Consider the following 26,707-nt stretch of genomic DNA (forward strand, 5'->3'; position numbering starts at 1 on the left):
TGTCTGATAATATGTCTAACTGTACGATCAATAATTCTGGATAATTTTATAACCAAACGGTCATTAACAAATAACATTGACGGTACTAAATGAGCATTTCGACAATATATGTCCCTTCAATTATACTCGATGTAAAAACAATTGAAAATCAAAAACCTTGAACAAGATATGAAAAGCTTATCAAAATAGGCCTAAACTCTATCCACATCGAATAAGGAATCTGGGCCCTAATGCATAAAGCTACTTAAGTAAAGATTTTCCTTAGTAAACACTTAAGTTAAGGAAACTCCGCCCTTTTTACCTACGTGGTATGCCTAAACAGTCTTAAACTAAGTATTTCCTTAGTAAAATCTTATAGTTGGTTTAAGTCGCGCCCACAAAACTTAAGTGGTATGCATCAATCCCTTTTAACATAGAAAACGCCTAATATTATACTTCAGTATAAGGTATCTATAGAGCTACCTTAAATTTTCCAAAATAGATGAAATCAGTCATGCGTTTTTTGCAGAAAATGGATAAATTGCCTACCATTTAATTTATTAATAATTATATCAGTAATATTTATACAATTTCATTCTACTCTTATGTCTCAATTTCGCTATTATGTATTCCTAAAATAATCACAATTTTTACATGCACGGAATTCATGCTATTATTTTTCGTTTAATTCCCCCGTTCCTGCATGCTTACATAAATAACATTGAACGTATTTGTTAAAATACACCGCCTGGTATCCATTGTTAGTACAAAACAGTATGAAGGAAGCGATGGGGATCTTTCGGAATGCAAAATCATGTTTTCTGGGGGGACTGGGGAAATCAATTTAATTTTCAAATATGTAGTTTTATTCTTATGTTAAAAGGCAAATTGTCCATGAATTTGTTTCCCTAACTGGTACAAAATTAGAAAGTTTTTAGGACCTGCTCAATGGAATTCGAGTCGATATAACATACTTGAGTTTCTTGTGCATAATTTGGAGTTTAGTATGACGTCCATTATTACTGAACTAGTATATATATTTGTTACAGGGCCAGCTGAAGAACGCCTCCGGATGCGGAAGTTTCTCGCTTCATCGAAGATCTATTGGTGACCTTCTGCTGTTGTTTGTTCTATGGTCGGGTTGTTGTCTCTCTAACAAATTCCCCATTTCTATTCTAAATTTTATTGTAATATTTGAACCGCATTCAATTATTTTGTCATATTTCCTTAAATATTCAGTGATATCTTGCTGTTAACGAAAATATGTCAAATTTCAATTTTTGCAAAGAAGGAAAAATTTAACCGAAATAAATGTTGGTGTATCCAAAACATTCGACTAATTTTGTATGACTGCTTATTTTTTTTCTAAAATCTAGCAAGATTGCATGCAGTTTTCATTCATCTTCATGCATTACTAACTTTCAATTGAAATATTCGGGTATATGCTAAGATGATAATAATACCTTACAGTAAATATAAGAATCGGAAAATGTGTGTTGCAGTAAAGATTGGGGGACTTTAATTTAAAAAGTGACCCTGGTTTGATTTGAATTCATGGAAACTTGATCCTACCCCCCTTTATCATTGGTGTCAGATGGTAAGTGATAAAAATGTATGATTAAATCGAAATCGATCTTAAAAAAATAAATCTTGATCATGTATTGTAAGAGTTGCGAAATATATGTATGGTTGTCTCTAGAATAAAAGCATGCCACTCTATCAAGGAACATCCATGATAGACGAATGCTAAGTGTCTTAGAGATGGGACAAATCAGATAAATACGTTTTTCTGGAACTTTTTTTAAACCAAGATTTTACTAACATAACACAAAGGTAAAAATACGTTTTCTGGAACTTTTTATTAAACTAAGATTTTACTAGTATATAGCATTATTAAGCTAGATGATTTGATACAATATAATGTTCAGTATTCATTTAGCGACTCTTCGTGTGAGTTTTGTCTGCAACAAAAAAAAAATGCTAGTGGATAATTGCAAAGTATTTTGATATTTTATCATTAATCATTACATGGATAAGTTGTCCCACTTCTTTTCGATCTCTTAAGAATCTTTCCTCATGAAAATTTTTCTATACTTATTATATTGTTATTTCCTTCTATCCCTATGTGTGACTTGGGAATATAAATACGGTCAGTTTGGTATTCTTTCGACAGGCAGCAGAACCCTTGCCCAGGTAGGGCATCCGTTTGGTTGTGCTGAATGTATAAGTTCGCAGCCACGTTCGTTCAAAATGGGGACGTTAAGTCAAATGCCTCGAGTAGAAAGAGTGGCATGCTCTCTTCATGTTTAGAATTCTTGCATCAATTGTTTGACAGGTCTGTAGGTGGGCTGTTACAATGCAAAAATGTTCCCCGACCTTCAGGATCTACCTTTTGTATTTATAGTCTCGATTTAGTGTTAATTTGATCTCGTCCTGAACATCCATGAAATATTTGCAACTAGACGTTGAGCAAAGAGCAAAAAACGACCTTTTCAATTGGCTAAGTATTTTTAAATTGTTGTACACACTAACATCAATTCAACCTTAGTTCTACGACTTCAGAATTTACTCATCTAGGGGAATTCTTAATGACATCTAAGTTGAAGGAACACTTAAGTTAAGATGCTTCATGCATACGGGCTCATACCTATGCATGAGGGAGACATATTCCTTAATTTATGAATGATTACCACAAAAAAAGGGCAAATGTCATGAAAACAAGGTGCGTTTGTTTTATGCAATTACTGAAGTACTCCGTATTGATACCTGCGGGAACGAAGATAAAACACGCAGAGGTATCGATCACATTCCAATGAATCGAGACAGTCCACGACTGCTCAGGTCCAATTCATTGACATGAAGCAATATATGAAATACAAGAAGTTTCGTTACAATTATTGCATAATAGATCTGAATACGGTCGGAATTATATATATATGAAAACTGAAAGTTTGAGGCTACGAGGTTAAATCGAGTCTTGCATTATATATTTTTTTTGGGTACATTTCTACCATCGTATATATAGTAGATAACGGCCTAAGACGTTGATATGTCGAACGATCTGACTTATGATTATTGTTTACATCATAAATTGTTTTAACATCAAATTAAGGCGTTATCAATAGTCCAACAGAGAAGACAGACAAATCAAATTAAGTAGTGGTCAAAATTCCATCACGGTTGCATTTAAATATTACAAAAAGTGGTTTCATATTATCAAAGGTAATTGGAAACTGTTTAATTACCTTAATATGTCTTCTGGGTTGCTGTCTTATCTCCTTTTATTCAAAACAATTTAGATAATTTTTCATCATTGCTTACGTCTTCATAAAAACTATTTAGGATCTTGAAATCCACTAAGTTAATTAAAATTCACTTAATATATTATTATTTTTTTCACTAATTCACTCACAAAAAGGTTCGAGTAAAAATCCAAGCAACGAACAGTCTTCCCTCGTGACTAAATTTATTTTTCGTATAATTTTTCTAATATAAAAATTTTCTTAGATAGAAGTCGTCTGGATTGAATAATAATAATTTTATTTATTAAAGTGTCACATATTGATTGTCATAAAACATCTACAACATTTGTAATATTTGCACATGAAATAATCAATATACAGCCTTAACTGATGAGACACTAACAGTAAAAACTTTGTACGTTTTTATCAAATTAAAGCATCAATTATCTTTACATATAGAAATGTCTTTGCTGTGTTAAATAGACGTATACAAAGCTAATCTCACATACAAACGGTTTTATCGTCATTTCCTCATCAATTTAGGAAGAAACAAGAATGTGTCCCCAGTACACGAATGCCCCACTCGCACTATCATTTTCTATATTCAGTGGACCGTGAAATTGGGGTAAACCCTCTTGACATTAAAATTAAAAAGATCATATCATAGGGAACATGTATACTAAGTTTGAAGTCGATTGGACTTCAACTTCATCAAAAACTACCTTGACCAAAAACTTTAACCTGAAGCGGGACAGACGGACGGACGAACGAACGGACGGACGGACAGACGGACGCACAGACCAGAAAACATAATGCCCCTCTACTATCGTAGGTGGGGCATAATGACGATAACTTTGTTAGTCTGGGAGATTGATACAAAGCCTCATAATTATCGTTTGTTATCAAACATCTATATAATATGAAAAACAATATTTTCAGTTATAAGTTCAGAATATTATTTTATACTATTTAGATAATTTTCTGCGAATAAGATATTAATGTAATAATAAAGTTATCATAGTATTATCATACAAGAAGGATCTAGTACAATACTTTCAACATATGTTCTGATAAATGGTTGTTGCACTCATCTATTCGTGAGACGTCTTTTCAACAGGCCCATATTAATTGAAATATGGTAGGAATATTTTATCTTTACACTAGTATTCCACATTCCAAACTAAAAGACAAATTGAAAGAGTTGGTATTGCTTTGCTCCGTAAAAAAAGAATGGCCAACGTAGATACAAGTATCTTGTCTTAGGGAGGGATAAATCCTACTTTGTAAAGTAGGATTCGAACAATAAATTCTCTGAAACTGATATTATCAAGATGCTTGATTTCTTGATTGACAACATATTTGTTACGTTCGGAGGACGTGTTTTTAAACAGACTGTCGGCATTCCAATGGGAACAAACTGTGCCCCTCTACTTGCCGACTTGTTTCTTTGTTATTATGAGGCTGACTTCATGTAGGAACTTCTTAGGAAGAAAGATAAGAAGTTAACGATATTCTTTAACTCTATTTTTCGCTACATGTACATAAATAATGTTCTTTCACTAAATAATTCAAAATTTGGTGACTATGTGGAACGCATCTATCCAATCAAGCTAGAGATAAAGGATACTACAGATACAGTTAAGTCGGCCTCATATCTTGACTAACATCTAGAAATTGACAATGAGGGTCGGTTGAAAACAAAACTTTACGACAAAAGAGATGATTTCAGCTTTCCAATTGTGAACTTTCCATTTCTAAGTAGCAACATTCCAGCAGCACCTGCATACGGGGTATATATCTCCCAACTGATACGATATTCCCGTGCTTGCATTTCCTATCATGATTTTCTTGATAGAGGGTTGCTGCTCACAAGGAAGCTATTAAACCAAGAGTTCCAAATGGTGAAGTTGAAATCATCCCTTCGTAAATTTTACGGACGCCATCACGAGTTGGTTGACCGTTATGGAATAACCGTTTCACAAATGATGTCGGATATGTTCCTTACGTCGTAACTACAATCCCCTTCCCTTTCATGAATGTGACCTACCGAATTACACTATTTACCGGATTTGTTATCCCATAAGCAACACGACAGGTGCCACATGCGGAGCAGGATCTGCTTACCCTTCCGGAGCAACTGAGATCACCCCTAGTTTTTTGGTGGGATTCGTGTTGTTTATTCTTTAGTTTTCTATGTTGTGTCGTGTGTCCTGTTGTTTGTTTGTCTTTTTCATTTTTGGCCATGGCGTTGTCAGTTTGTTTTAGATTTATGAGTTTGACTGTCCCTTTGGCATCTTTCGTCCCTCTTTTATCAAAAAGAAAAAAAAAGTAACATTAAGAAAAAAAAAAGAAATAGATGTCTCAATTTAAATCAATTCAGGTACGAATATTCCTTTACTGGTCTTCTTTGTAATTCGAACCTGTAAATAATAGCTTTTTTTTAAATTTTGAAGACCACATCAAAAGTGATTTTATAAGAGTAATGAACTTTGAAATTCAGATTCAAATTGGACAGGCATTACTATAACATGTAGAACATAACGAGAAGAAGGTGCTCCGACATGGTTTCGTTTCAAAGAAGAAAGGTTGATTGCAGTTTGGCAGAACTTATTTATAAGCAATACAGCTGCTTTCTGAAATGGCAGCTATGAACTTAAATAACAAAACATATATTAAACTTTAATTCTATTACTTTTAGTTAAATGTGGCGCTTACTTGGAAGAACTGTCAAAGCATGATCAAAGGACCATTATGATAACTTCTCAGAATATTTTTAGTGAACACTATGGCGGTAGCCTTATTTTTTAATTTAAATCCACTGGTTGTCAATGTTTACTACGTAGTTTTTATCTCACACACCGTAAAAAGTCTACTATTTCAAATCAACCAAAATGATAAAAATATAAAGGCAAAAGATTCAAAAGTGACATTCAAACTCATAAATCAAAAATATACTGAGAGCGCCATGATTGCAAACACTATTTCAATCTTAGAATTTATACTTAAAGTAGTATTATATAAAAGGGAGCTTAAAATGTATACATCAGTAATTCATGAATTACATTGAAAGTTTCAATTTGTAGGCGATTACATCAACCCCGAAACATAGTTGCAAATTTTGTGAACTTTATAGGTCACAAGAAAGTACAAATTGTTGATCTTTTGTTGAAAATAAAAATTCGATTCTTTTGATAAGTGTTTCTCGATGGAATTTGCTGAAACAGGTTTCAAATCATTAAAAAAGTCAGATAGTTTTATTCCATTTATAATAACAAAAGACAGAACGTATCAAATATAGTTACGTGATACGATCTACAATGTAAGTATAGTATATACATTCACATATTGACCAATTACTCATAATATACGATTAAATATCTGTTAGAATATCACTGTATAATATACATTTATTAATCAAAATAGTAAAATCACAAAAATATGTATGTGTACCATTCATGTCAATTGAACTGATCTACATCACGGGTTCTGTACTGGTTTCCTGAAAGTATAAAATAAAGGTTAGACCATCCAATATACAGATTAAAGGGAGACAACTTTAGTGAAACATTCTGACAATCTTTACTACTTTCACTGTATTGTGTTGTACGTTTTATCAAAATAATACAGTATAAACCTCTAGCATGTTTTACAATACTTTAAACGAGAAACAAAATACACAATGCACAACTTGGATGTTTGATATTGTATTACAGATTCACGAATAACTAATTATAATATGAATTTGTATGAATTTAATTATTTCCCCTATTTTTTTCTCAACACTGTCATTCATTTCTGATACAATTTTATCAATTCAGTATATTTCAACAGATTCAACTTTGTCTTAATTTGTCTCTATACATAATTTACTATCTTAGCTTTGTGTGAACACCTGAAAAGTGTCCAAACACGCAATTCTTACGAAGGAAAAAAGTAAAATCACAAAAATACTGAACTCAGAGGAAAATCAAATCGGAAGGTCCCTAATCACATGCAAAATCCAATGACAAAACGTATCAAAACCGAATAGACAACTGTCATATTCCTGACTTGGTACAGGCATTTTCAATTAAGAAAATGGTGGATTAAACTTGGTTTGAAGCGCAAGATACCAACAGGATATCGATTCCAACTCATAGCACATAATCAAACTGACAAGGGCATGTTAAAAAATCGAAACATGATTGAGTAAACAAGAAAACAAACAGCAATATATAAAACGCATCATCGTAAACTTAAGATTGAGCAAATTAAATCTTAAGCAAACAAACTATCACAGGTCACCAAAAAGGGTAATCAGAGGATTGGTTTTGGACACCTGTCGTGTTGCTTATGTTTGTATATAAACGGCGTTAACAATGATTCAGCAGATTATGTGAAAAGATAAAAAGACGGGATTGTGGTAACGATTATTACCACATTTGTCAGATTATGCGAAACAGACATACCTTAATGTTAACTTTTTCAATCATTTTGAGAAGCACCTGTATCGAGTAAGTTATATAAAACACAAAGTACAACATGACAAGTAGGGAATAACAGTTGGTTCCCATTAGAATGTCGGTTATTAGAACAAAAAAAAAATATTGTCACATAAGAAACTAACGTTCGTCACTGAAACATTTGAAGAGTACTTTATGTTTTGAACAGAGTAATGTTTTACGAAGAATGATTATTCCTCCCTGATATAATTATTGTCAACTTTGGCATTTTTTTTAAAAACAAAATAAAAACTAATGTTTTGTTCTAAGCTTGAAATTGGTTGAACACTGAAAACTGATTGGAACTTCTTATAATATTGATAATGGAGATTAAGAAAGAGGTGTGTTAGAGCACTAGGTGGTTCCAATATAATTCCGTTATTCATGTAGACACTTAAAAGTAATTTAGGTATATAAAACAGTAAAGGAAGATCCAGATCTTCATATTTGGTTGATACACAAAAAGGACAGAACACAAATTCCTTCATGAAATAGATATTAAGGATTCATCCTTGTTAAATACAAGTAAAATGACAAACAAGGATTTGAAGAAGTGTTAGACAAACATTGTACCGTTCTTAGTTTGAAAAACATATATTGTGTTATATTATCAATAATTCGGTTTTTTTCCGAAGCAATAAATACGTTCCCACATCCGCCTTCATTCCAGATGAATGGTAGTATTCCTTCAAATAAAAGGAGATATAAATGTATGACATTATTTGTTCTAAAATGTTTCTCGATACCGCAAATGTATCTGTATTTTTACTTTGTGGTAATATTGAAGTTCATCCAGAATTAAAACGGATCAAATATATCTTAGCAACAGAGTTAGACATTTGGAAATTCAATTTTACTTTGCATATTTCATGTATAATTATAAGTCAGATTTATACGAAAAATTCAGATTTGAACAGGTATGGATATTCATTTAAGAATTGAATATACCATGACAGAAACACCTTGCTTGTGGGATATACAAAAAACAATATTCTTATGTACGAAGTGCCGTTACATTTTTACACAACTGTCACATGAAAGAGGAGCTTTGAATGCCTAAAATATGTTTAATACCTCTACATTCAATATGTATAAAACGAAGATATGGTATGATTGCCAATGAGACAACTTTCTAAAAGAGACCGAATGATACAGAAATTAACAGCTATGGGTAACCGTAATACTGAGCAAAGTCCATACTTTATAGTCAGCTTAAAATTGTAAAACAATTCAAACGAGAAAACAAACGGAATAATTAGTGTACAAAAAAAAATGAACGAAACACAAAAATGTAACAAAGCAAGAAACGACAACCACTACAATACAGGCTCCTGACTTGGGACAGGCACATGTATACAGAATGTAGAGTGCCTGTTACACGTTATTAACCTGCAATTCTGAAATTGTCGTCGGTTCATGTTTGGCATATTTTTTTTGCATTACTTGAATCGGTATTGTATTGTTTCCCATTTCAATATGGGCGTTTCAGACCAGCAATTTGAGACAAAACAAAACAAAAAATAGTTCAAAGTGATGTACAAATGTATGGTGTCCAAATTAAATCAATATTTTGAGGCATACAATTGACTTATATATCATGCATTCAAAGGTTTCATGTAACAAACAACTTGGTTTGATAACAAATATATCGTGATTGAACGAGTTTCTTGTTTATACTCTTGCTATATATCTATCTAAATGGATATAACAATAGTGTGGGTAGCACTTTTTAAAAACAACTGTTTCACAACCACGCCTCTTTTTGGGAGAAATTTAATACGCATATATATTTTGTTTTGTTTACCTTGTAGTTCGGAAGGTAACATTTTGAGAATGTTACGAGTATAAAGACACATGAAAGCGGTAAACCTAAATTGTAAGGACGATCCAAGGAAAGGTAGGAATAAAACAGAGTTTTAAGTATTAGTTTAAGCTCTTAGAAGTTCGAGGCATATACATGTAAAAAAACAAGACGCATTGTCATATGTTTTAACCTTTGAAAACCATGGTTGTACATAAATATTTTAAACATATACAGCTGACATTTAAGGACACTAAGCAGTTGTTGTCTTTATCCTGCAATAAAACGAATAAGTTGTGTATATTTGTTTTTGCTTTGAAAGACAGAAAAACTCACATTTATTGCAATCATTTTCGATTTAAAATCCTTTAAGGCCCGCGTAGTTATTTTTAAATCTCGTGTCGTTTAGCTGAAGACGGATTCACAGAAAAGAATCTGGGATAGTCAACAATAATACATGATCGCCTAAAGTAAACAGAAAATTATTATAATATAACATCTAATTTCAACAGTAAAAATGAATAGCAAAACATTGTCCGATTTAAAAAAAAAAAGTGTATGATTTGTCCGCTGCTTCAACATTTTGAGCTGAACGTGACATTAACCGAACATCCTGAAATTGACATTATGAGATCACACAGGATCATACACACTCTTCAACAGCAATGCATAAACGTAATCCGGTATCGGGCAGAACTTTAAAGCAATGTCTGTATAATATACAGATACAGGCTAGCGATATATGTTGGGCTGTATCTGTATGATAAGACAACCAATTGCGGAATAAAACATAAAAACAGAACAGATAATTTTCATTGTTACCGTAAATCTAACATAAATATTCGTCGTATTAAACATTGATTCTACCCCGGCAAAATATGTTCAACTGGATCGTATCTTATTGCCGGCACGGCATCCGTTCAAGATTAACGGAGAAATAAGTAAAAATGCACGTCAAAATGACGAATTGAGTGAACTTTGACTCGAAACAGAAAATATGTTTGATTTTGTTTATTTAGGACATGCTTTACCTTAAAGCTTTTCGAGATAAACTGGTTTGTCTGTACTTTGAGTGAATTTTAAGGTGAAAATACAGCAAATTTTAGATAAAGAGTCCACATAAATCTTAAATCGTAAATCGCTTCAAAAATAAAAAGTAAAACATAACATACTTGTGTCTACATTTTGTAGTTTGATGCAATACATTTTGGAACACCAATTAACCGTTGTTTGGAAACCTAAACAAATTTTCAATAACATATTAACTATTTTACATTCCGCTTTATAGATATTGTTCTTTCAGTAAACATCTAAATTTGATTAGAATACTTCATATCTTGACCTATATTATTCAATGAGGGTCAATTGATAAACACTTTTAATTTGATTCGTGAGATTCCCATTTCAATGTAGCAACATTCGAGCAATGCATGAAAAAGGAGCATATATCGCCTAGTTGATACGATATTCCAGGTCTTATCTTTCATGATTTTTTTATAGAGGGTTTCTGCTCAAAAGTAAGGTATTAAACCAAGAGTTATAAATAAACTTGGTGTTGTGTTAGTGTAATTCACACGTAAACTAAACACAGTTTCGTTCCCATTGATAAACCTCAATGTTTACATGTAGTTAAAAATCATGTTTTGTCTACATGCATTCGGTAGTCAATGTAGAACTTGTGTGTGTTCAGTGTACACTAAACAAGGTATTTATAACATGCATTTTACCATGTATATTTAAAGAAGAAACGTGTTTTGAATAAAGATAATATTTAAAGGGGCACTAGATGATATTTAAAGGGGCACTAGCTGTCAAATTCACCAATTTGACTCAAATTCTCATATTTGATTTATAATAGTGTAAAACATTTATCCAAACTACCAAAAGTCTAAAATAAACAGTTTACAGAGCATGGGGTAGATAATATGTAGGTTCGTTTCGTGTATATTTTAGTCCAGGCTCCATCTAATTAACTATCGATTTGACCTCAGATGACCATATAAGCGATGTAAACAAGAATGAAGATATGAATAGATTAAACCAACGCGTGCAATTGGATTTTTTTAGGTCTGTTTGAGTTTATTTTATAGATTAAAAATAGATGTTTCTCATTGATTTAACCGTTTAAGAATGATTTTATATGGATCGAATCAGTATTCAAATGATTTACCGTATTTTCACTTTCATTGTTGACATTCTTTTTCTTTAAATAACCAGTACACGTACAATGCATGCGCTGTCAATCTCTAGCAAGGGATTAAATTGAAGTTCACATGAATACGGATTTAATGAGGTCGACTAATTCACTTGCAAGTGAATGAGTAATTATTAATGTTTCTTCGCTTAATTTGACAAAATTGAACCATTTTGGCTGCTAAAAGCAAATTAGTATCTCACTATTTCACTTCCATTATTGATTGAACAAAAAAAAATCTTACTTTAGTTTTTTTATATATCTCGTAGCTAGTGCCCCTTTAAAACAATTATTGATAGTTTTTTTTAATGAATTATCTGTCTAAACTCGATATATTAATCATTTGTTAATTGGTTTGTTTAAAAAAAAAACACTTTTTTTTACTTATTAGGAAGCAACCATTTAACTACATGCGGGAAGGGGGTTATGTTTTTTATGTCCGACACAAAATTTCTTTTCGCACATCGTACGGCAGTGTTATTAAGTTTTTTTTTAAAGCTATCAATAAAATAATTTTGTTAAAAAATTAACACTGAAAGGTATGGAGAAAATCTGGATTCAGAATCTTATTTTCTCATTGAACAGAATATTTTTTTATCAATTTTAGAATCAGAATATTTTTAACGGGAAAAAACGACCCCCCCCTTTTTTTTAGTTCAATGGTCATTCCCTTAACCCCTTACCCAGACTCAAAGCATCATCATTGCCAAACATATATTTGAAGATGTCTTCCCGAATTGACTGGACGTACATTGAAATATTTGTCACTGGTCTTAACTCAATCAACTATTCACTCATAAATGCATTACTAAAACACCCTAAACATATCAATTCTTCTTCTTCGTTTGTAGCCTACGTATTTTATTTCGTAATTATTGGTGGATTCAGATTGGGGGGTCCGGGGTTGGAACCCTTTTTTCGGCCGATCATTGTTTGGAACCCCATGCATTTTTACAATACCTTTATCCTCCTCTGGTAATCGAGACATCTTAAGTATCTTTAAAATAGGTGCAAATCATCAAAATGGCTTTCATCACTGCTAGAAAAGTTGTCCAAGAAATTTTAATTCGATTCAATGTAATGAAGATTTAATGATCATTTAAATGACATAAAGCTTATAAGTGTGAACAAAACTTATGCACAGGTAACTCAACCAGGGGTATAGATGTGAACAAATTTTATGTGAAACTAGTGTACAATACATTAAACTAATTGTAATTAATAGTTATCCCACGAGGACGCGGTGTGTCAGTGCAAGATCACCCCGATGGCCTGAGGCCAGAGGGTGATCTAACACTGACACACCAAGTCCGAATGGGATAACTATTTTACATCCCAGCTTTTTTTTAGATTAGACTAAACACCATTTACCATTCATAAAATCTAGTTTAGAACGCCAAACAACCATTATAGTATACTGTATATATATTACTATATGATGTATACCCTTTATGACCCCCTAACACGATGAGTAGATATCAAACAATGTCAACTCGCCCCACTGGCCAATGGGCCCACACTATATTGCCACGTTATAAAAAATCGCACCACTCTTGTTAACCGACTGGCCCCACTTTTGAAAAAGTGTAAAATCAAATTGAACAATCAGTCTGACAACTCACTTTTATACGCAAAGGGTTTAAACCCCACTGAATAAAGGTCTGCCAACTCGCCCCACTTATAAAAATATCTTGCTTCCTTTAAGTATGTTAAATTACTGATAGTTCGTATCCAGTCGTCCTGGTATAGTGGTATGTGTCGTGGCTTGATTTGCTAAAGGTCTTGAGTTTGAATCCCATAATATACACTGGATTTTTCTACGTGAATTTTGATAGATAGGTCTTTTCCGAATAATTAATATAAGTTTAATAGTGGATTTGACATTCCCGCCAAAATGTTACAAAACTTTTTCCCTTTTCAAAGCATGCATAACAAAGAAGCTCAAACTTGGGTGATCTGGTAGGGGTGATCCGGATCAGATCACCCCTGTTAGAACAAAGGAACTGCGTTGTAAACATGTTAACTGTACATGGCGTTTGGTGTGAACACGGCCTAATTGTCTTTTCCACTTGTTAGTTATGGAGATGTCTGTTTATTTCGAAATATGAATTTGAATGTCCATCTGGTAACTTCCGGTCCTCTTTGAAACATCTTTTTGTGGTAATATCAAACAAATTTATTTGACGATATATTTGTATTTAAAGATTGATTTCAACATTTGTGTTTACAATTAATGCATTTGTTTGATCTTCATGCTCATTCAAAGCAGATACATGAAAGTTACATTTTATTTCTCTTATTTTCTCTCGTTTTTGTCTCCTTAAACAATCTGTGATATATACAATTGTCTCTCAATCTATAAAACAAAATAGCACACAGAAGTATTTTAGAAATCGGCATGCGGCCATTCTGCAAATGTAAAAGACGTTTTGAAGCCGATAACCACATTTCGGTAACGAGACAAAACGGCATCTCAATATAATAAACATATTTCTTGTTTACTTTACAGCTTTTAGATATTCTTATTTTTTGCTCATCCAAACGTTGTCGTGACCGTCTTAAAATACATTCCAAAATAGATTTTATTAAATATAGAATGCACTTTAATTGTAGCATGATAATTTAAATATTAGTAATACGTATAATTATATATTTACAGGCATTGTGCTTCTTTTAGACATTTTTAGAGATCAAACGATCATCATCTTCAAACACAAGATGTGCACTTTAGATCTGCGTTGCGATAAATTTTACATGTATTCATTTGTCTTTTGAACTTGAGATCAACCAAGCATCATCTGTAACACAATCTGTGCACTTAGATCTTCATTGCGAAAAACGCTATCATATAAATAAATTCACAATTAATTTTCTTTTGATTGATACATTAATGTGTATATCTTCAAACATAATCAACTTTGTTGAAGATGATTTTTTTTGCATTTTTTATTGCTTTTTATTATCTTTGAAAATATAATCAAAAACAAATGCATAGAAAAATATAAGTACCGAAGTGCCTTGATCCCGATATTTCAAAATCGGTGTTAAAGTTACGAAATATCTTGTTACCCCAATGTTTGGCAGTCCTTCGTTTTTTAAGCATCATGGCGGATAAGGCGCGTTGAACAAGGTGTGTTATTTTATCAATGACAACACACTAGTCCTAGTTTGTTTAAAATTAGTGAGGGTTCCGCGGAATCAAGTGTCTCGCCTACCTTATGAATCTAATAAATGATTTAAGAACTTTAACTGCAGACTATATGTAATGTTAACTTGCTGAAAAACTAAGTATATTTATAAGTCTGAAACGGATTAACAGGATTTAATTTTTCGAAAGTCACTTCTGGACATCATCTTCTGATCATAAACAAATGTTTTTGTAAAAGTTTTAAAGAAATCCAGGATAGTTTAAGAAAGTTATTAAAAATTAAAAAACCTTAACGACAGAGTGAATGTAATGTTAACTGGCAGAAAACAAAATTCATTTATAAGTAAAATATAGATAAACAGGATTTGTTTTACAAAATTTATTACTGGATACTATCGTTATCAAAAACAAGCTTCTTTCCAGGTTTGGTAGATATCAGGATAGTTTGAGAAAGTTATTAAGATTTCAAAAACTTCAACCAGAGTGAATATGTGTGGACGCCGGACGGAATTTAGGATCGCTATGTCATTAAATGAAGTCTCTTGTAGACTATAATCGATGAATAATATGCATATTATTCGATTATAGTTTTTGTCATCATTACATATGTCACCGACTTATGGCTTAGGTTTCTCATTTTAAAATTTATCGCCTGAGTTTTTTTACCAGCTATTTTTTCATGAAAATGTCCAACACTCATCAGTTGAGGCAATTGCGATTAAAGATAAACTGAGTTCCTTAGTTGTATTTTGTAGCTGTCCTCCTGTGAAGTATTCAAAAAAACGTAACGTTATTTCGTATAACTTAAGTACTTAAGAATGGTTTAAAAATAATTTCCGTTGAGTAAATGTCACAGTTAAAGGGCTGCAATTTAACCTGTAGAAAAACGATTATTTTTGGCAGAACACTTCATAGTTGACACCAAGGAGAACATTTTTAATCTTATTAAATCGTTTAACAACACTTCTATGATTAATAGAAAAAAGAAATAAGAAGATGTGGTGTGAGTGCCAATGAGACAACTTTCTATCCAAGTCAAAATTTGTAAAAGATAACCATTATAGGTCAAAACGGTTGTTAGGCTCACACCAAACAGCAAGCTATAGATGGCCCCAAAAATGACCATTGTGAAACCATTCAAACCGGAAAACATCAGTCTAATATATAAATAAAAACTTGAAACCAGAAACACTTATGAACCATATAAACAACCAACAACCACTATCTATACATCAGGTTCCTGACTTCGGACATGTACAAAAAAGAGGGACGAAAGATAACAGAGGGGAAAACAAATGCTGCGGGTTTTAACGTTTTAATCGGCAACCTTCATCCTACCCTGCAACAATAGTGTAACATCACATAATAGGAGGAAACACTAAAAATATCAATTAAAATGGCTAAACTCAATCAAAAGACATATCAACATAAACAAGTGAACATAATCATACTGAACGAATAAATCTGATCTATGACAGAATGTAAATACAAAATTAATAAAACAAGTGGGTAATTATAGTTTATTACAAGTATATTTAACATACATGCAGATTTCATAAAAAAATGGTTTTATATACATGTAATTCATAGCAAATGAATTGAATGACATAATTGTATTCAAAGGCTATCTATTATATTTTTTGTTGGTGTTGGTTAAATACATTATAGAATAATTTCTAACAACTGAGATTACACAATATTTGACGGGAGTAGTCTGTAAATTATAATGTCTTTACAAAGAATAGGCATTTAATTGTTCAGATCTAGAGGTAGGCATCAACTTAAATGTGATATGATATAACTGTTTACTGGTTCATTGATTGGTGGTGTTTATCTGAACTTTCAGCACTATTAGATGTACATATAATTATAGTACATGTCAATCAGCTTTGTTTTGTAAAATAAAAATTCGGAGTACCATTAGAAAAGTATAGATCTTCCTCGCAAGTCAATAAAGATTAAAGTCAAACGTTCGTTACCCTAACACTCGTTTTCTCTATAACACTATATAGAGTGAACATATCTGAATGATAAATATAATTCCATTCTTGAGAAATTCCGGGTACGCTTAACGTCATATTACTTCATCATTGATGACTTATTTTTTTACCAAAACAAAAACAAATCACTCTGCTTTTATGACCGAAAGCTTTTTCGTAATTCTAGTAATGCTTTTATCAATATCTGCAACATTAGACATATCATAATCATGATAATGCCGAACATTTGATGTGACCTCGAATAAAATGAAAACAGTATATTTCGCAATGAAATATATCGGCTGACAATTGTGCTACCTTATATACACATAATTACTATACAGCTATTAAAAAATCAAGATTTTGGGCTCTAATACCGCAGTCCCACTAGGCCACGATCGCACTACGACCTGTAAAAAAAAAGAAAAATTTGACGATCGTAGTGTGATCGTGTAGATCGCAGTAAGGTCGTATCACGGTCGTGGTGAGGTCTTCAAGATCGTGATGAGTGTGACTAACTTTGAACATGTTCAAAACAATCATGGTGCGGTCGTGGCGAAATCAGGTCGTAGTAGAAGCGTAGTGAGAGCGCAGAAGGTCATGGTAAGATCGCAGATGTCGCTGTACCATCGTAGCGAAAGCGTGATTCAATTCGGAGAAACTGCACTACGATCTCACAGCGATGTTACTACGACTTCACTACGACCATCTTGTTCTCACCGTGACCCATCTACGATTCCACTACGACTATACCACGTTTACACCACGCTGTTTAAGACCATAGTACGATTCTACCATGCCCATGCCTTTCTCATCACGCTCATCTTACGACCTGACTACGTTCATACTACGACCAGCATGCTCATTGTCATTTTCACATGAAATATATAAAAGCTCTCCATGTTTTGTTTGTCTGTATGTAATTTAAACCTCTTGTCCTTTTTCTCCAACAGCTCAACCATGCTTGACACATCTGTGTCATCCCTGCTATCGTTCATTTGAGCTTGATGGACCAGAAATAGGTTGTGATTCAGGTTTGGTCGGTCCGACATCTCTGATAGATCAGGATTCGTAATTATCAGATCTTCCTTTGCCTCTTCTTCTACCCTACCACCCTGCCCACGAGTTCTGGTAGATTTTGGTTGCATGACTGTGTTGTTTCAGAGATACTCTACGTATCAACGAGAAATAGAAAGAATGGAACAGTATTTTGTATTGAACACGATGTTGACGTTATTGCTGCGTAGTATGATCGCAGCATGGTCGTGGTAGGAGCGTGGTATGGTCGCAGCAGAAGCGTGGTATGGTCGTGTTGCAATCGTATAAATCGTGGTATTGTCGAAGCAAGAACGTGATGAGCGTAAAAGATCGTGATAATCGTAGTGAGGTCGCAGAATGAGTGTGGTGAGAACGTGGTATAATCGTAGTGGGATCGTTGTAGAAGCGTAATTAGGACGTAATAGCAATGTGAAAGAAACGAAAATTAATATTTTCATGCCGCTCTTACCGCGACCTCACCACGATCTGAATTTATTTTAGATCGCGGTGCGATCGTGGTCTAGTGGGACTGGGGCTTTACATCTACCTCTCTTGAAAAACGGATATATTTTAATTCATGTTTACTTTACGTAAACATGGCAAGCTTCTTGCTACAGAAAGTAAAATATATAAATCCTAATTTTATTAATTGTTAATGCTGCATATCATTAACAGTCATTTCCAATCGGTGTAATGTCAAGGAAATGTAATGCTAAGGGTGGAACATCAATGGTTTGAACCAATCCTTCATACGTGATCAAACTTAGGTAATTTATTTGTCTTTAACATTGCAAAGAACGCGCGAGGTTTGGCTAGCCACAAAACCGGTTTCAACCAACTATTGTATCTCAAAAATGTCCTGTACCAAGGCAGTAATTTGGCAGTTGTTATCTTATAGTTCGTTTCTATATACATTGCATTGTCGTTTGTTTTTGTTACACTTCAGTGTTCTGTTGTTTCGTTGTTTTCCTCTTATAGTTGATGTGTTGTCCTCGGTTTTAGTTTGTAACCCGGTTTTGTTTTCTTTCAATCGATTTCTGACTTTTGAACAGTATGGTTAAATTCCGTGTAGAACGCAACCATGAAACACAATACCCATCTAAACATAAAAGCTAAAGTTTTCTCAAACAACTCAAATACCATTACAAATATAGTTCTATCTACTCAGTTCTTGAAATATCAACTACAAACGAATTCTTTTAAACTATAATGATGATTAACATATATAAGCAAAAAAACATAAAAAGAAAAAAAAGCATAATTAATTAAAGTCAGTCACATTTTTTATCCACTCTTCTTTGAATTTTTTTCTCAGATACATTTGTTTGTGCATACTTATTCGGGTACACTGTTGTCACGGGTCATTGGGTGCCATCTTTACTTGAATTCCCATCTATAATATAAAGAATTTGTGATGACAATAAATTAATAATGAATATCTAAAGAAAAGCAAGTGTAAACTGTTATACCACTGTCCCAGGTAAGGGGAGGGTTGGGATCCCGCTAACATGTTTAACCCCGCCACATTATGTATGTATGTGCCTGTCCCAAGTGAGGAGCCTGTAACATGTGTAATTCAGTGGTTATCGTTTGTTTATGTATTACATATTTGTTTTTCGTTTCATTTTTTTATATAAAAAAGGCCATTAGTTTTCTCGTTTGAATTGTTTTACATTGTCTTATCGGGGCCTTTTATAGCTGACAAGGCGGTATGGGCCTTCTTTTTTTTTTTTTATCAAATGGGCAATTCCAGTTAATTTCTGAAAGGTGGGGATGGATTTGTAGATTTTTTTAATAGGTATCGGAAAAAACATAATAGAAAAAACTACCTATCAGGTCATATGTCATACAGACATGAACTGATTGATATGTTTTGTCTTTAATACATGATATTTTATTACATAAAGGTTGTTGGTTTTGAACTAGTTTCAGTAACTGCGAGTACTCTCAGATCTGTACTGTTTAGTTGACGGGATGTAAAAATTCCCTGAGATGTTCGTTTTGTGTTTTTTTGTTAGATGTTTCTATGCTTTGTATTGTTTTGGTGAGTATTTCTACATATTAGTATATTTGTTTTTACAATGTATGTTGTAAAAACACATCACTTTTAAAAATTAGGAGAGGATTTGTATAACCCCACCATTTTCTGTACGTGCCTATTCCATGTCAGGAGCCTGTAGTTCGTTGGTTGTCGTTTCTTGCTGTATAAATTAAGTCTCTGGAGGAGAGGCATCTCGTTGGCAATTGAACTGATGCTTACAAATTGACAAATCCATATAAACCAAACATAATTATTGACCATTCTGACAAATCCATATAAACCAAACATAATTATTGACCATTCTGACAAATCCATATAAACCAAACATAATTATTGACCATTCATTATAGCATTAATTTAATCATGAAATTAAGTTCAAGATAATATAATATCTATCAGACAGACATATACATCTTATACGAATTCAATATTATAGGTTACATAGTGTGTTAGTGACCTTATAGATAGATATACGGTGTCCATAAAGTTACTGACCCAGTATATATCATATTAGGTCACTAACACACTATGTAACGACTTTATCATACCGACTATCTTTATTTGTCGAATTTAGACTAAAATTGTCTCATTTGCAATCATAATACATCTTCTTATTTCTATATTTACATTTAAGTGCTCAAAAGTTCAATTTTAAGAACCTTCTTCAATTGGTCTCCTCTAAAAAACTAATGTAAACAATAACTATCTATTTTCAACAACCTCGATATAACAATATTAAACAGAACTTTCATGACTTTCAAATAATCAAGCAATGCCAAAATCGTATCAAAACCGTGTATTGAAATAAGCCCAGCCTCCCTACTAACCTAATATGGAATATTCACGGTCTCCACACAGACGCTTTTAACCAATCGTATTCCTTGAAATGTATAGGAGGTAAGATAAATATAGTGATCCTATTATTGCATATAGTATCCAAACAAAAAAAAGTAATAAACATTAAAAACTGAATATTTTTAAATGATGCATGAAAATAAGGTTGGATGAATTCTATTTAAAAACGTTTCGATGAAACCATTATAACCAAATATATCTATCGTGTCACCTATAATAAGTGAATATTTCACAAGAAACCATAAAAATCAGATCAAAATCAATGTATATGATAGACAGACAGACAGAAACTCATAAAATAAGGCATGCGGATAAAAAAATACGAAGCAACTTGGTCTTCTACCTTCTGAAATGTAATACATTGTAGTATATGTTTTTACCTAAAGTTCACTCGTCGTCGCCGTGTTGTAATCCCTATGTCACGTCTTCTGCGACGAACCATAGACAAGACCATAAATTGCTTGATTGATTGTTGGTTGGTTTCTTAACATCCAGTGGCAAATGTTGCATGCATGTTCAGGACGAGAACAAGTTAATAATAAATACAATAGGTGCATGTAGGTCTTTTAATAATAGAGGCCATTCGGGATGATGGTCGGGAAAATTTTAACTGCGGCCGGCCATTGAAAAATGAGGTATATTGAATAGGGGCAGAAATTTTGCCTTGTAACAGGCCTACTACGGACCTTTCAAAGAGCTGTTGCAAGGGTTCTTAACGTGCAAAAAGCGTGGTACTCTGTTTACACGAGGCATCGGAATTTAACGTCCGAATTCTGACCGGACGTGGCTGCAGACTTGCTACATTCTGCTCAGCCAAACGGACACCCTACTTAGTCAAGCCTTTTACTGCCGGTCGGGAGAAGACCAAGTAATTATATTTCGTTTCCCCAGTCACCCTTTGGGAAACGATACAATAAAAAAGCGATACCCACCTAGTCCTTAAATGAATACATAGCCAGTTTTATGAGATACATATGCTGAAAATATCTTTTTAAAATATAAATATAATATATAATACATACTATATATAAAACAAGAACTATCTTTAAAAAAGATATCCGACGTATTGAGTATATGTTTAAAACTATCATTTCGATAACCAGAAGCACAAAGATACCATTAAAATAACGTTTTCTCTGTTTATGTTCAGTATTCTCGGTCCTCGTATCTTTCTGTTTACATTCGCCAAAACCCCGCGGAAATCTCACATGCGTAGGTGCGTTCTAAAAGTCATGTACGTTCGTACAACAAATTTTACATTAACAATTATATAATTGCCCCGAATAAACAGCTGTCACGGATGCAAAGAGCTATTGGAGAAACAATTATTTTAATAAAAATATAAATCTTTGTAAGATCTAGTTCAAATATTTATAGTTTTTCACTTGCTTCCATCACGATATAATTAACGAGACGTTTTTTCAAACACAACCAAATCACCCACCATGACAGCATTTTGTCTAATCACAGAAAGGATTTTCGAGCATGCGTATTCTGTTGCCATAGTTAAGCGTCCTTACGTTCAAAGGGCACAAACCGAAACTATACCGACTACGTCGGACTGAAAAAGATGTGGTATGATTGCCAATGAGACAACTGTCCACAAGAGACCAAAATGATACAGATATTAACAATCATAGGTCACCGTATGGCCTTCAAAAATGAGCAAAGCCCATACCGCATGGTCGGCTATTAAAGGCCCCTAAATTACACAAAGTAAAAAAATTCGATCGAAAAAAAAACTAACGGCCTTATTCATATAAAAAAGAGAATCATATATGGAAAAATAAAGTCATAAGAAATTAAAATAAAGAAAGAGATTATAAAATACTGAACCCATTAGTGTATTTGCCTATTTCGTTATTGGCTCGTATATTATAGATCCACATATATCGTATTTGCTTTCAATACTTGATACATACTGTCAATTTATATCGCCGCCACCGTCAATTTCTATCGCCGCCACCGTCAGCAGGTTTTGTCTTCTTTCTGAAGGAAATACATAAATATAATGATCATACAAACAAAAGAAAAATCTTCTGGAACACATGTTCAACGCAAAGATCAGTACAAAAAACCTACACATCATAGTTTGTACTGATTTTTGCATAGCGCATGTGGTCAACCTTTTCTGTAGTTACAAATGTAGTATATATATATAGGAATGCCTATCTAATTCTGTTGAAGCGATAAAGCCAGTACATTTTGTACATGAACTAAAAATAGTCCAACCGTTTTAAATAATATATACAGTAATTTAGATACTATAACAGATACGAACCATGATTACACAAAAAGAAGATGTGGTATGATTGCCAATGAGAAAAATCTCCACAATAGACCAAAATGACACAGACATTAATTGAAAGATCATATAGTTCGTCCTTTTTTTCTTCCAAGCTTAATTAGTTTTAAGTTATTAAGTAAAAACAGAAGATCCAAAGCGACCTAGTGTGGAACTATTTCTTTCTAGACTTTTAAATCTTGATTTGTAAAACTTCTCGATTTGTAACTTGTAGGTTTGGCAGCGGTTATATCTGCACTGTCACGATCTAAAAAATGTTTCACAAATTAGAAGATGTAGAAATCCATGTAACGAACGAAGAAAATACGAAAACAAATTTAGAAGTTACATTTCACAAATCAAGAGATCATGTATAAATTCGTGTAATGGATGGAAAAAGCACATGTTACAAATTAAGAAATTGCATCTTACAAATAAAGAAATTGCATCTTACAAATAAAGAAATTGCATCTTACAATTAAAGAAATTACATTTCCCTTATTAAGAATTAAATAATTATGGCGAATATTCCCTTACATATTTATGAAGTTAGTTAACACTGCCGCCCCTGTCGCCGGATCAATATCCCTATGTCGAGCTTTCTGCGACAAAACTTTTTTAAGTTGCAGCATTGCCACAAGTATTTCATAATATATTTTTAATAATATATACACATGATACATGTATGCAGCACATCCGGGACAAAATGTATTAACACTAAAACTTTTAATTTTCTTCTATGTAAATAAGTCCAATTTGTTTTAAACTTAGAATTTACCTGCTTGACAAGAAACCAAGCAAGATATCGTTCTCTTGTATATTCTTTGGAGAGTATTTAACTTCCGGCATAGCTGGAACCTTCTTTGTCTCCATTTTGTCTAGGTCACTTCGCAGACTGTTAAGCTTTGGAAGCAGTTCCACCTCGGACATGTTAGCTGTTTCTCTAATTGCTTTCTGGATTTTGTTAACTTTACTTAAAGTTTCCTTTAATTCAGTGTTGGATGCTGAAAAGTTCTGAAGATTCTTTTCTTCTTGTGTCCTCAATGTTTTAATCAGTTCTTTTGCTTTTCGATCAATCAAAAGTTTCTTGTTGTTGGCATCCTCTGTAATTGACTGGATAACAGTTTTAACGTCTGACCGATATCCTCTGGTTCCCTGTTCAAGCTGCTGTATGTCGTTGCCTAGAGTTTTAACCTTCAAGTAAACGGATTTAATGAGTTGTTCCTTGAAATTCCCAACCGATTCCTTCATATCAGACATGTTATGTTTATTGTGCTTTTTCACAGCACATACTTGACACACAGCCATGTTGCAATCTATACAGTAGAATATAAAACGTTCATCATGCTCTGAACAGAACGATTTATCTTCCAGATTAAGATTTGATGCACCCACAAATGAGTGGGTTTTACTTATCTTTGTGCGCAAATGTGAAGTTTTACAACCATCACAAAATAATTGGTCACATTGTTGACAGAAATGTCTACCAGGACTACTAACACAAATCTCACACGACTTAGACGCAGCCTGTGCCATTTTACTGTCCGTTATTATAAACACGGGAACGTGAATAAAGGGGAAAGTAAGCAATCGTATTATGCCAGCTAGGATATAGATCTCATTCGAACCTCTTTGAATTTTCCATAGCTTTAAATGATTAAATGCAAGAGGTGAAATTAAAATTAGCATTGTTTCAATAAATTTTTCCTTTTTTATTCTATTTTTAAAAAGAGTTTGGGTAGCAGATTATCTGCATTAAACGCGCAATATTTCATTTCATACAAGTGTCACTAGCAGTCGGTCGGTGTGTTTGAACTGTTGTTTTATATTTTGTTTATTTAATATTTGCGTTTGTCTGTGTTATTATTTCATTTTTTTTGTCTGCATCATCAGATTAACTGGTCTATACTCGTGCTGCGTTCATTTTGATATAGCATGAACCGTGTGATATTGGCATGTATTGTTAAGCCGAATTTATATTTATGCAAAAAAAGTTTACATTTCGTTACTTATACATCTTCGGATTTCAAATGTTTGGCATTGAGCGTTCCTGATGAAGGTAAATCCAGAAAAGCGCTTCGGACGCAAGAAATTATTAAACGTGTTGTTTTCAATTTTTTGCAGAGATGTAAAAAAACACACAAGAAATCTACCTACTACATTGTGAACTTAATATGTACACGTACAAATGTATGTGTCTGTCCCAAGTCAGGGGCCTGTTATTCAGTGGTTATCGTTTGTATATGTGTTACATATTTGTTTTTCGTTCATTTTTTGTACATAAATAAGTCCGTTTGTTTTCTCGTTTGAATTGTTTTACATTGCCATTTTGGGGGCTTTTATAGCTGACTATGCGGCATGTGTTTTGTTCATTGTTAAAGGCAGTACGGTGACCTATAGTTAATTTCTGTGTCATTTTGGTCTCTTGTGGAGAGTTGTCTCATTGTCAATCATACTACATCTTCTTTTTTTATATTAATATGAAAAGAGCTATATTTCCAATTACTTTGGCTTCTAGAAGACTAATAATATTAATATTAATTTATTTGGCCGAAAACATAAATCTTTACATACATGTTTTTAAATTAATATAAAGAACAATTACCAATACATATACAAATACTAATACTTATTCAGTTAATCTGGAATAATACACATAATGGCTGGCCACAAAAATTAAATATCCACGCATAAGTTACTGATGCAAAAATTAAATAAAATGAATAAAATGGAAATTTTAAAACAATATAAAAAGAGGAGGGTGGGAAAATTTGTTCGAACTGATTCCTCTAAAGAATTATAATGTAATGACTAGGAAAAGGAGTTCACTTTTAAACTAAAAGTGGAGTGAACAGTTAAGCGAGAATATCAAATGATCGGCCAAAGGGGGATAACTATAACATATTTCGTATCGTCCTTCAATTCGCCTTATTTTATGTTAAATGCATTAAAATTTCATTATTTCTATGTTGCTTTGGAATAAAATACCAACAGACGATCAACACCGGTCTTCATTTAAAAAAAAACGTATTTTACTCCCCCCTTTTTTCTTTTGTTTTTGTGCAATTAGATTAATTGTAACAATAAAATAGCGATATCAAGGGTGTGATATAATGATATAAACAGGAGACATGTGAAGTTTTGGATGAGGTTAACAGAATAAATAAAGATAGGCCAAAATCTACACACAAAAAAGACACAAAAAAAATCCCAAAAAAACTTAAGAATTGAAAAAAAATAAGGTTACAAAATGAAGAATAGAAAATGATATGATGTAAAAATATGAAGAAAAGAGAATAACGAGCCAAAAAAGTTAAGAATAAAGAAATTAAATTACATAGAATATAACACTTGCGAAAAAAGTAAAGACCTAGTGCCAGTGACCCAATCCATACACTAGCGATATGTCACTTTACACCTTTATTTTTTTCTGTGTAAACACATCTGTAAATGTCGTTTTTCTTCTAGGAAATGTACTCACCACCATATTATATACAGGGGTTGGTCCAGTCATTATTTAAAAGGGGGTCATTACCCAAGAGAAAAGGGGGGTTCTAACCATCTGACTCCATTCAAATGCATTGATCGTCCAAAAAGGGGGCTTCCAAGTCCTGTATCCCCCCGTATGGAACCGCCACTGCTTACATTGAGATAAGTGTCGTTAA

At 33.0% G+C, this 26,707-nt stretch overlaps 1 protein-coding gene across 3 annotated transcripts; it reads right to left on the bottom strand.

The window, feature by feature from the left end:
- Window positions 1-6,683: 6,683 nt before the first annotated feature.
- LOC143042687 (uncharacterized) lies at window positions 6,684-24,615 on the bottom strand. 3 transcript variants are annotated; one of them, XM_076215125.1, is made up of 3 exons: window positions 23,821-24,615; window positions 22,681-22,747; window positions 6,684-6,720 (listed from the first exon to the last, which is right to left on the bottom strand). In XM_076215125.1, exons 1-2 carry the CDS (start codon window positions 24,576-24,578, stop codon window positions 22,705-22,707), a joined length of 801 nt encoding a protein of 266 aa, XP_076071240.1. In that variant the 5' UTR covers window positions 24,579-24,615; the 3' UTR covers window positions 6,684-6,720; window positions 22,681-22,704. The 3 variants fall into 3 exon arrangements, with proteins under 3 accessions (XP_076071240.1, XP_076071239.1, XP_076071241.1); XM_076215124.1 differs by lacking the exon at window positions 6,684-6,720 and adding an exon at window positions 19,005-19,255 and having other exon boundaries at window positions 23,821-24,614; XM_076215126.1 differs by lacking the exon at window positions 6,684-6,720 and adding an exon at window positions 20,765-20,783.
- Between the last annotated feature and the right edge of the window lie 2,092 nt (window positions 24,616-26,707).

Source organism: Mytilus galloprovincialis, chromosome 8, assembly GCF_965363235.1.
Source record: "Mytilus galloprovincialis chromosome 8, xbMytGall1.hap1.1, whole genome shotgun sequence".
NCBI lineage: Eukaryota > Metazoa > Mollusca > Bivalvia > Mytilida > Mytilidae > Mytilus > Mytilus galloprovincialis.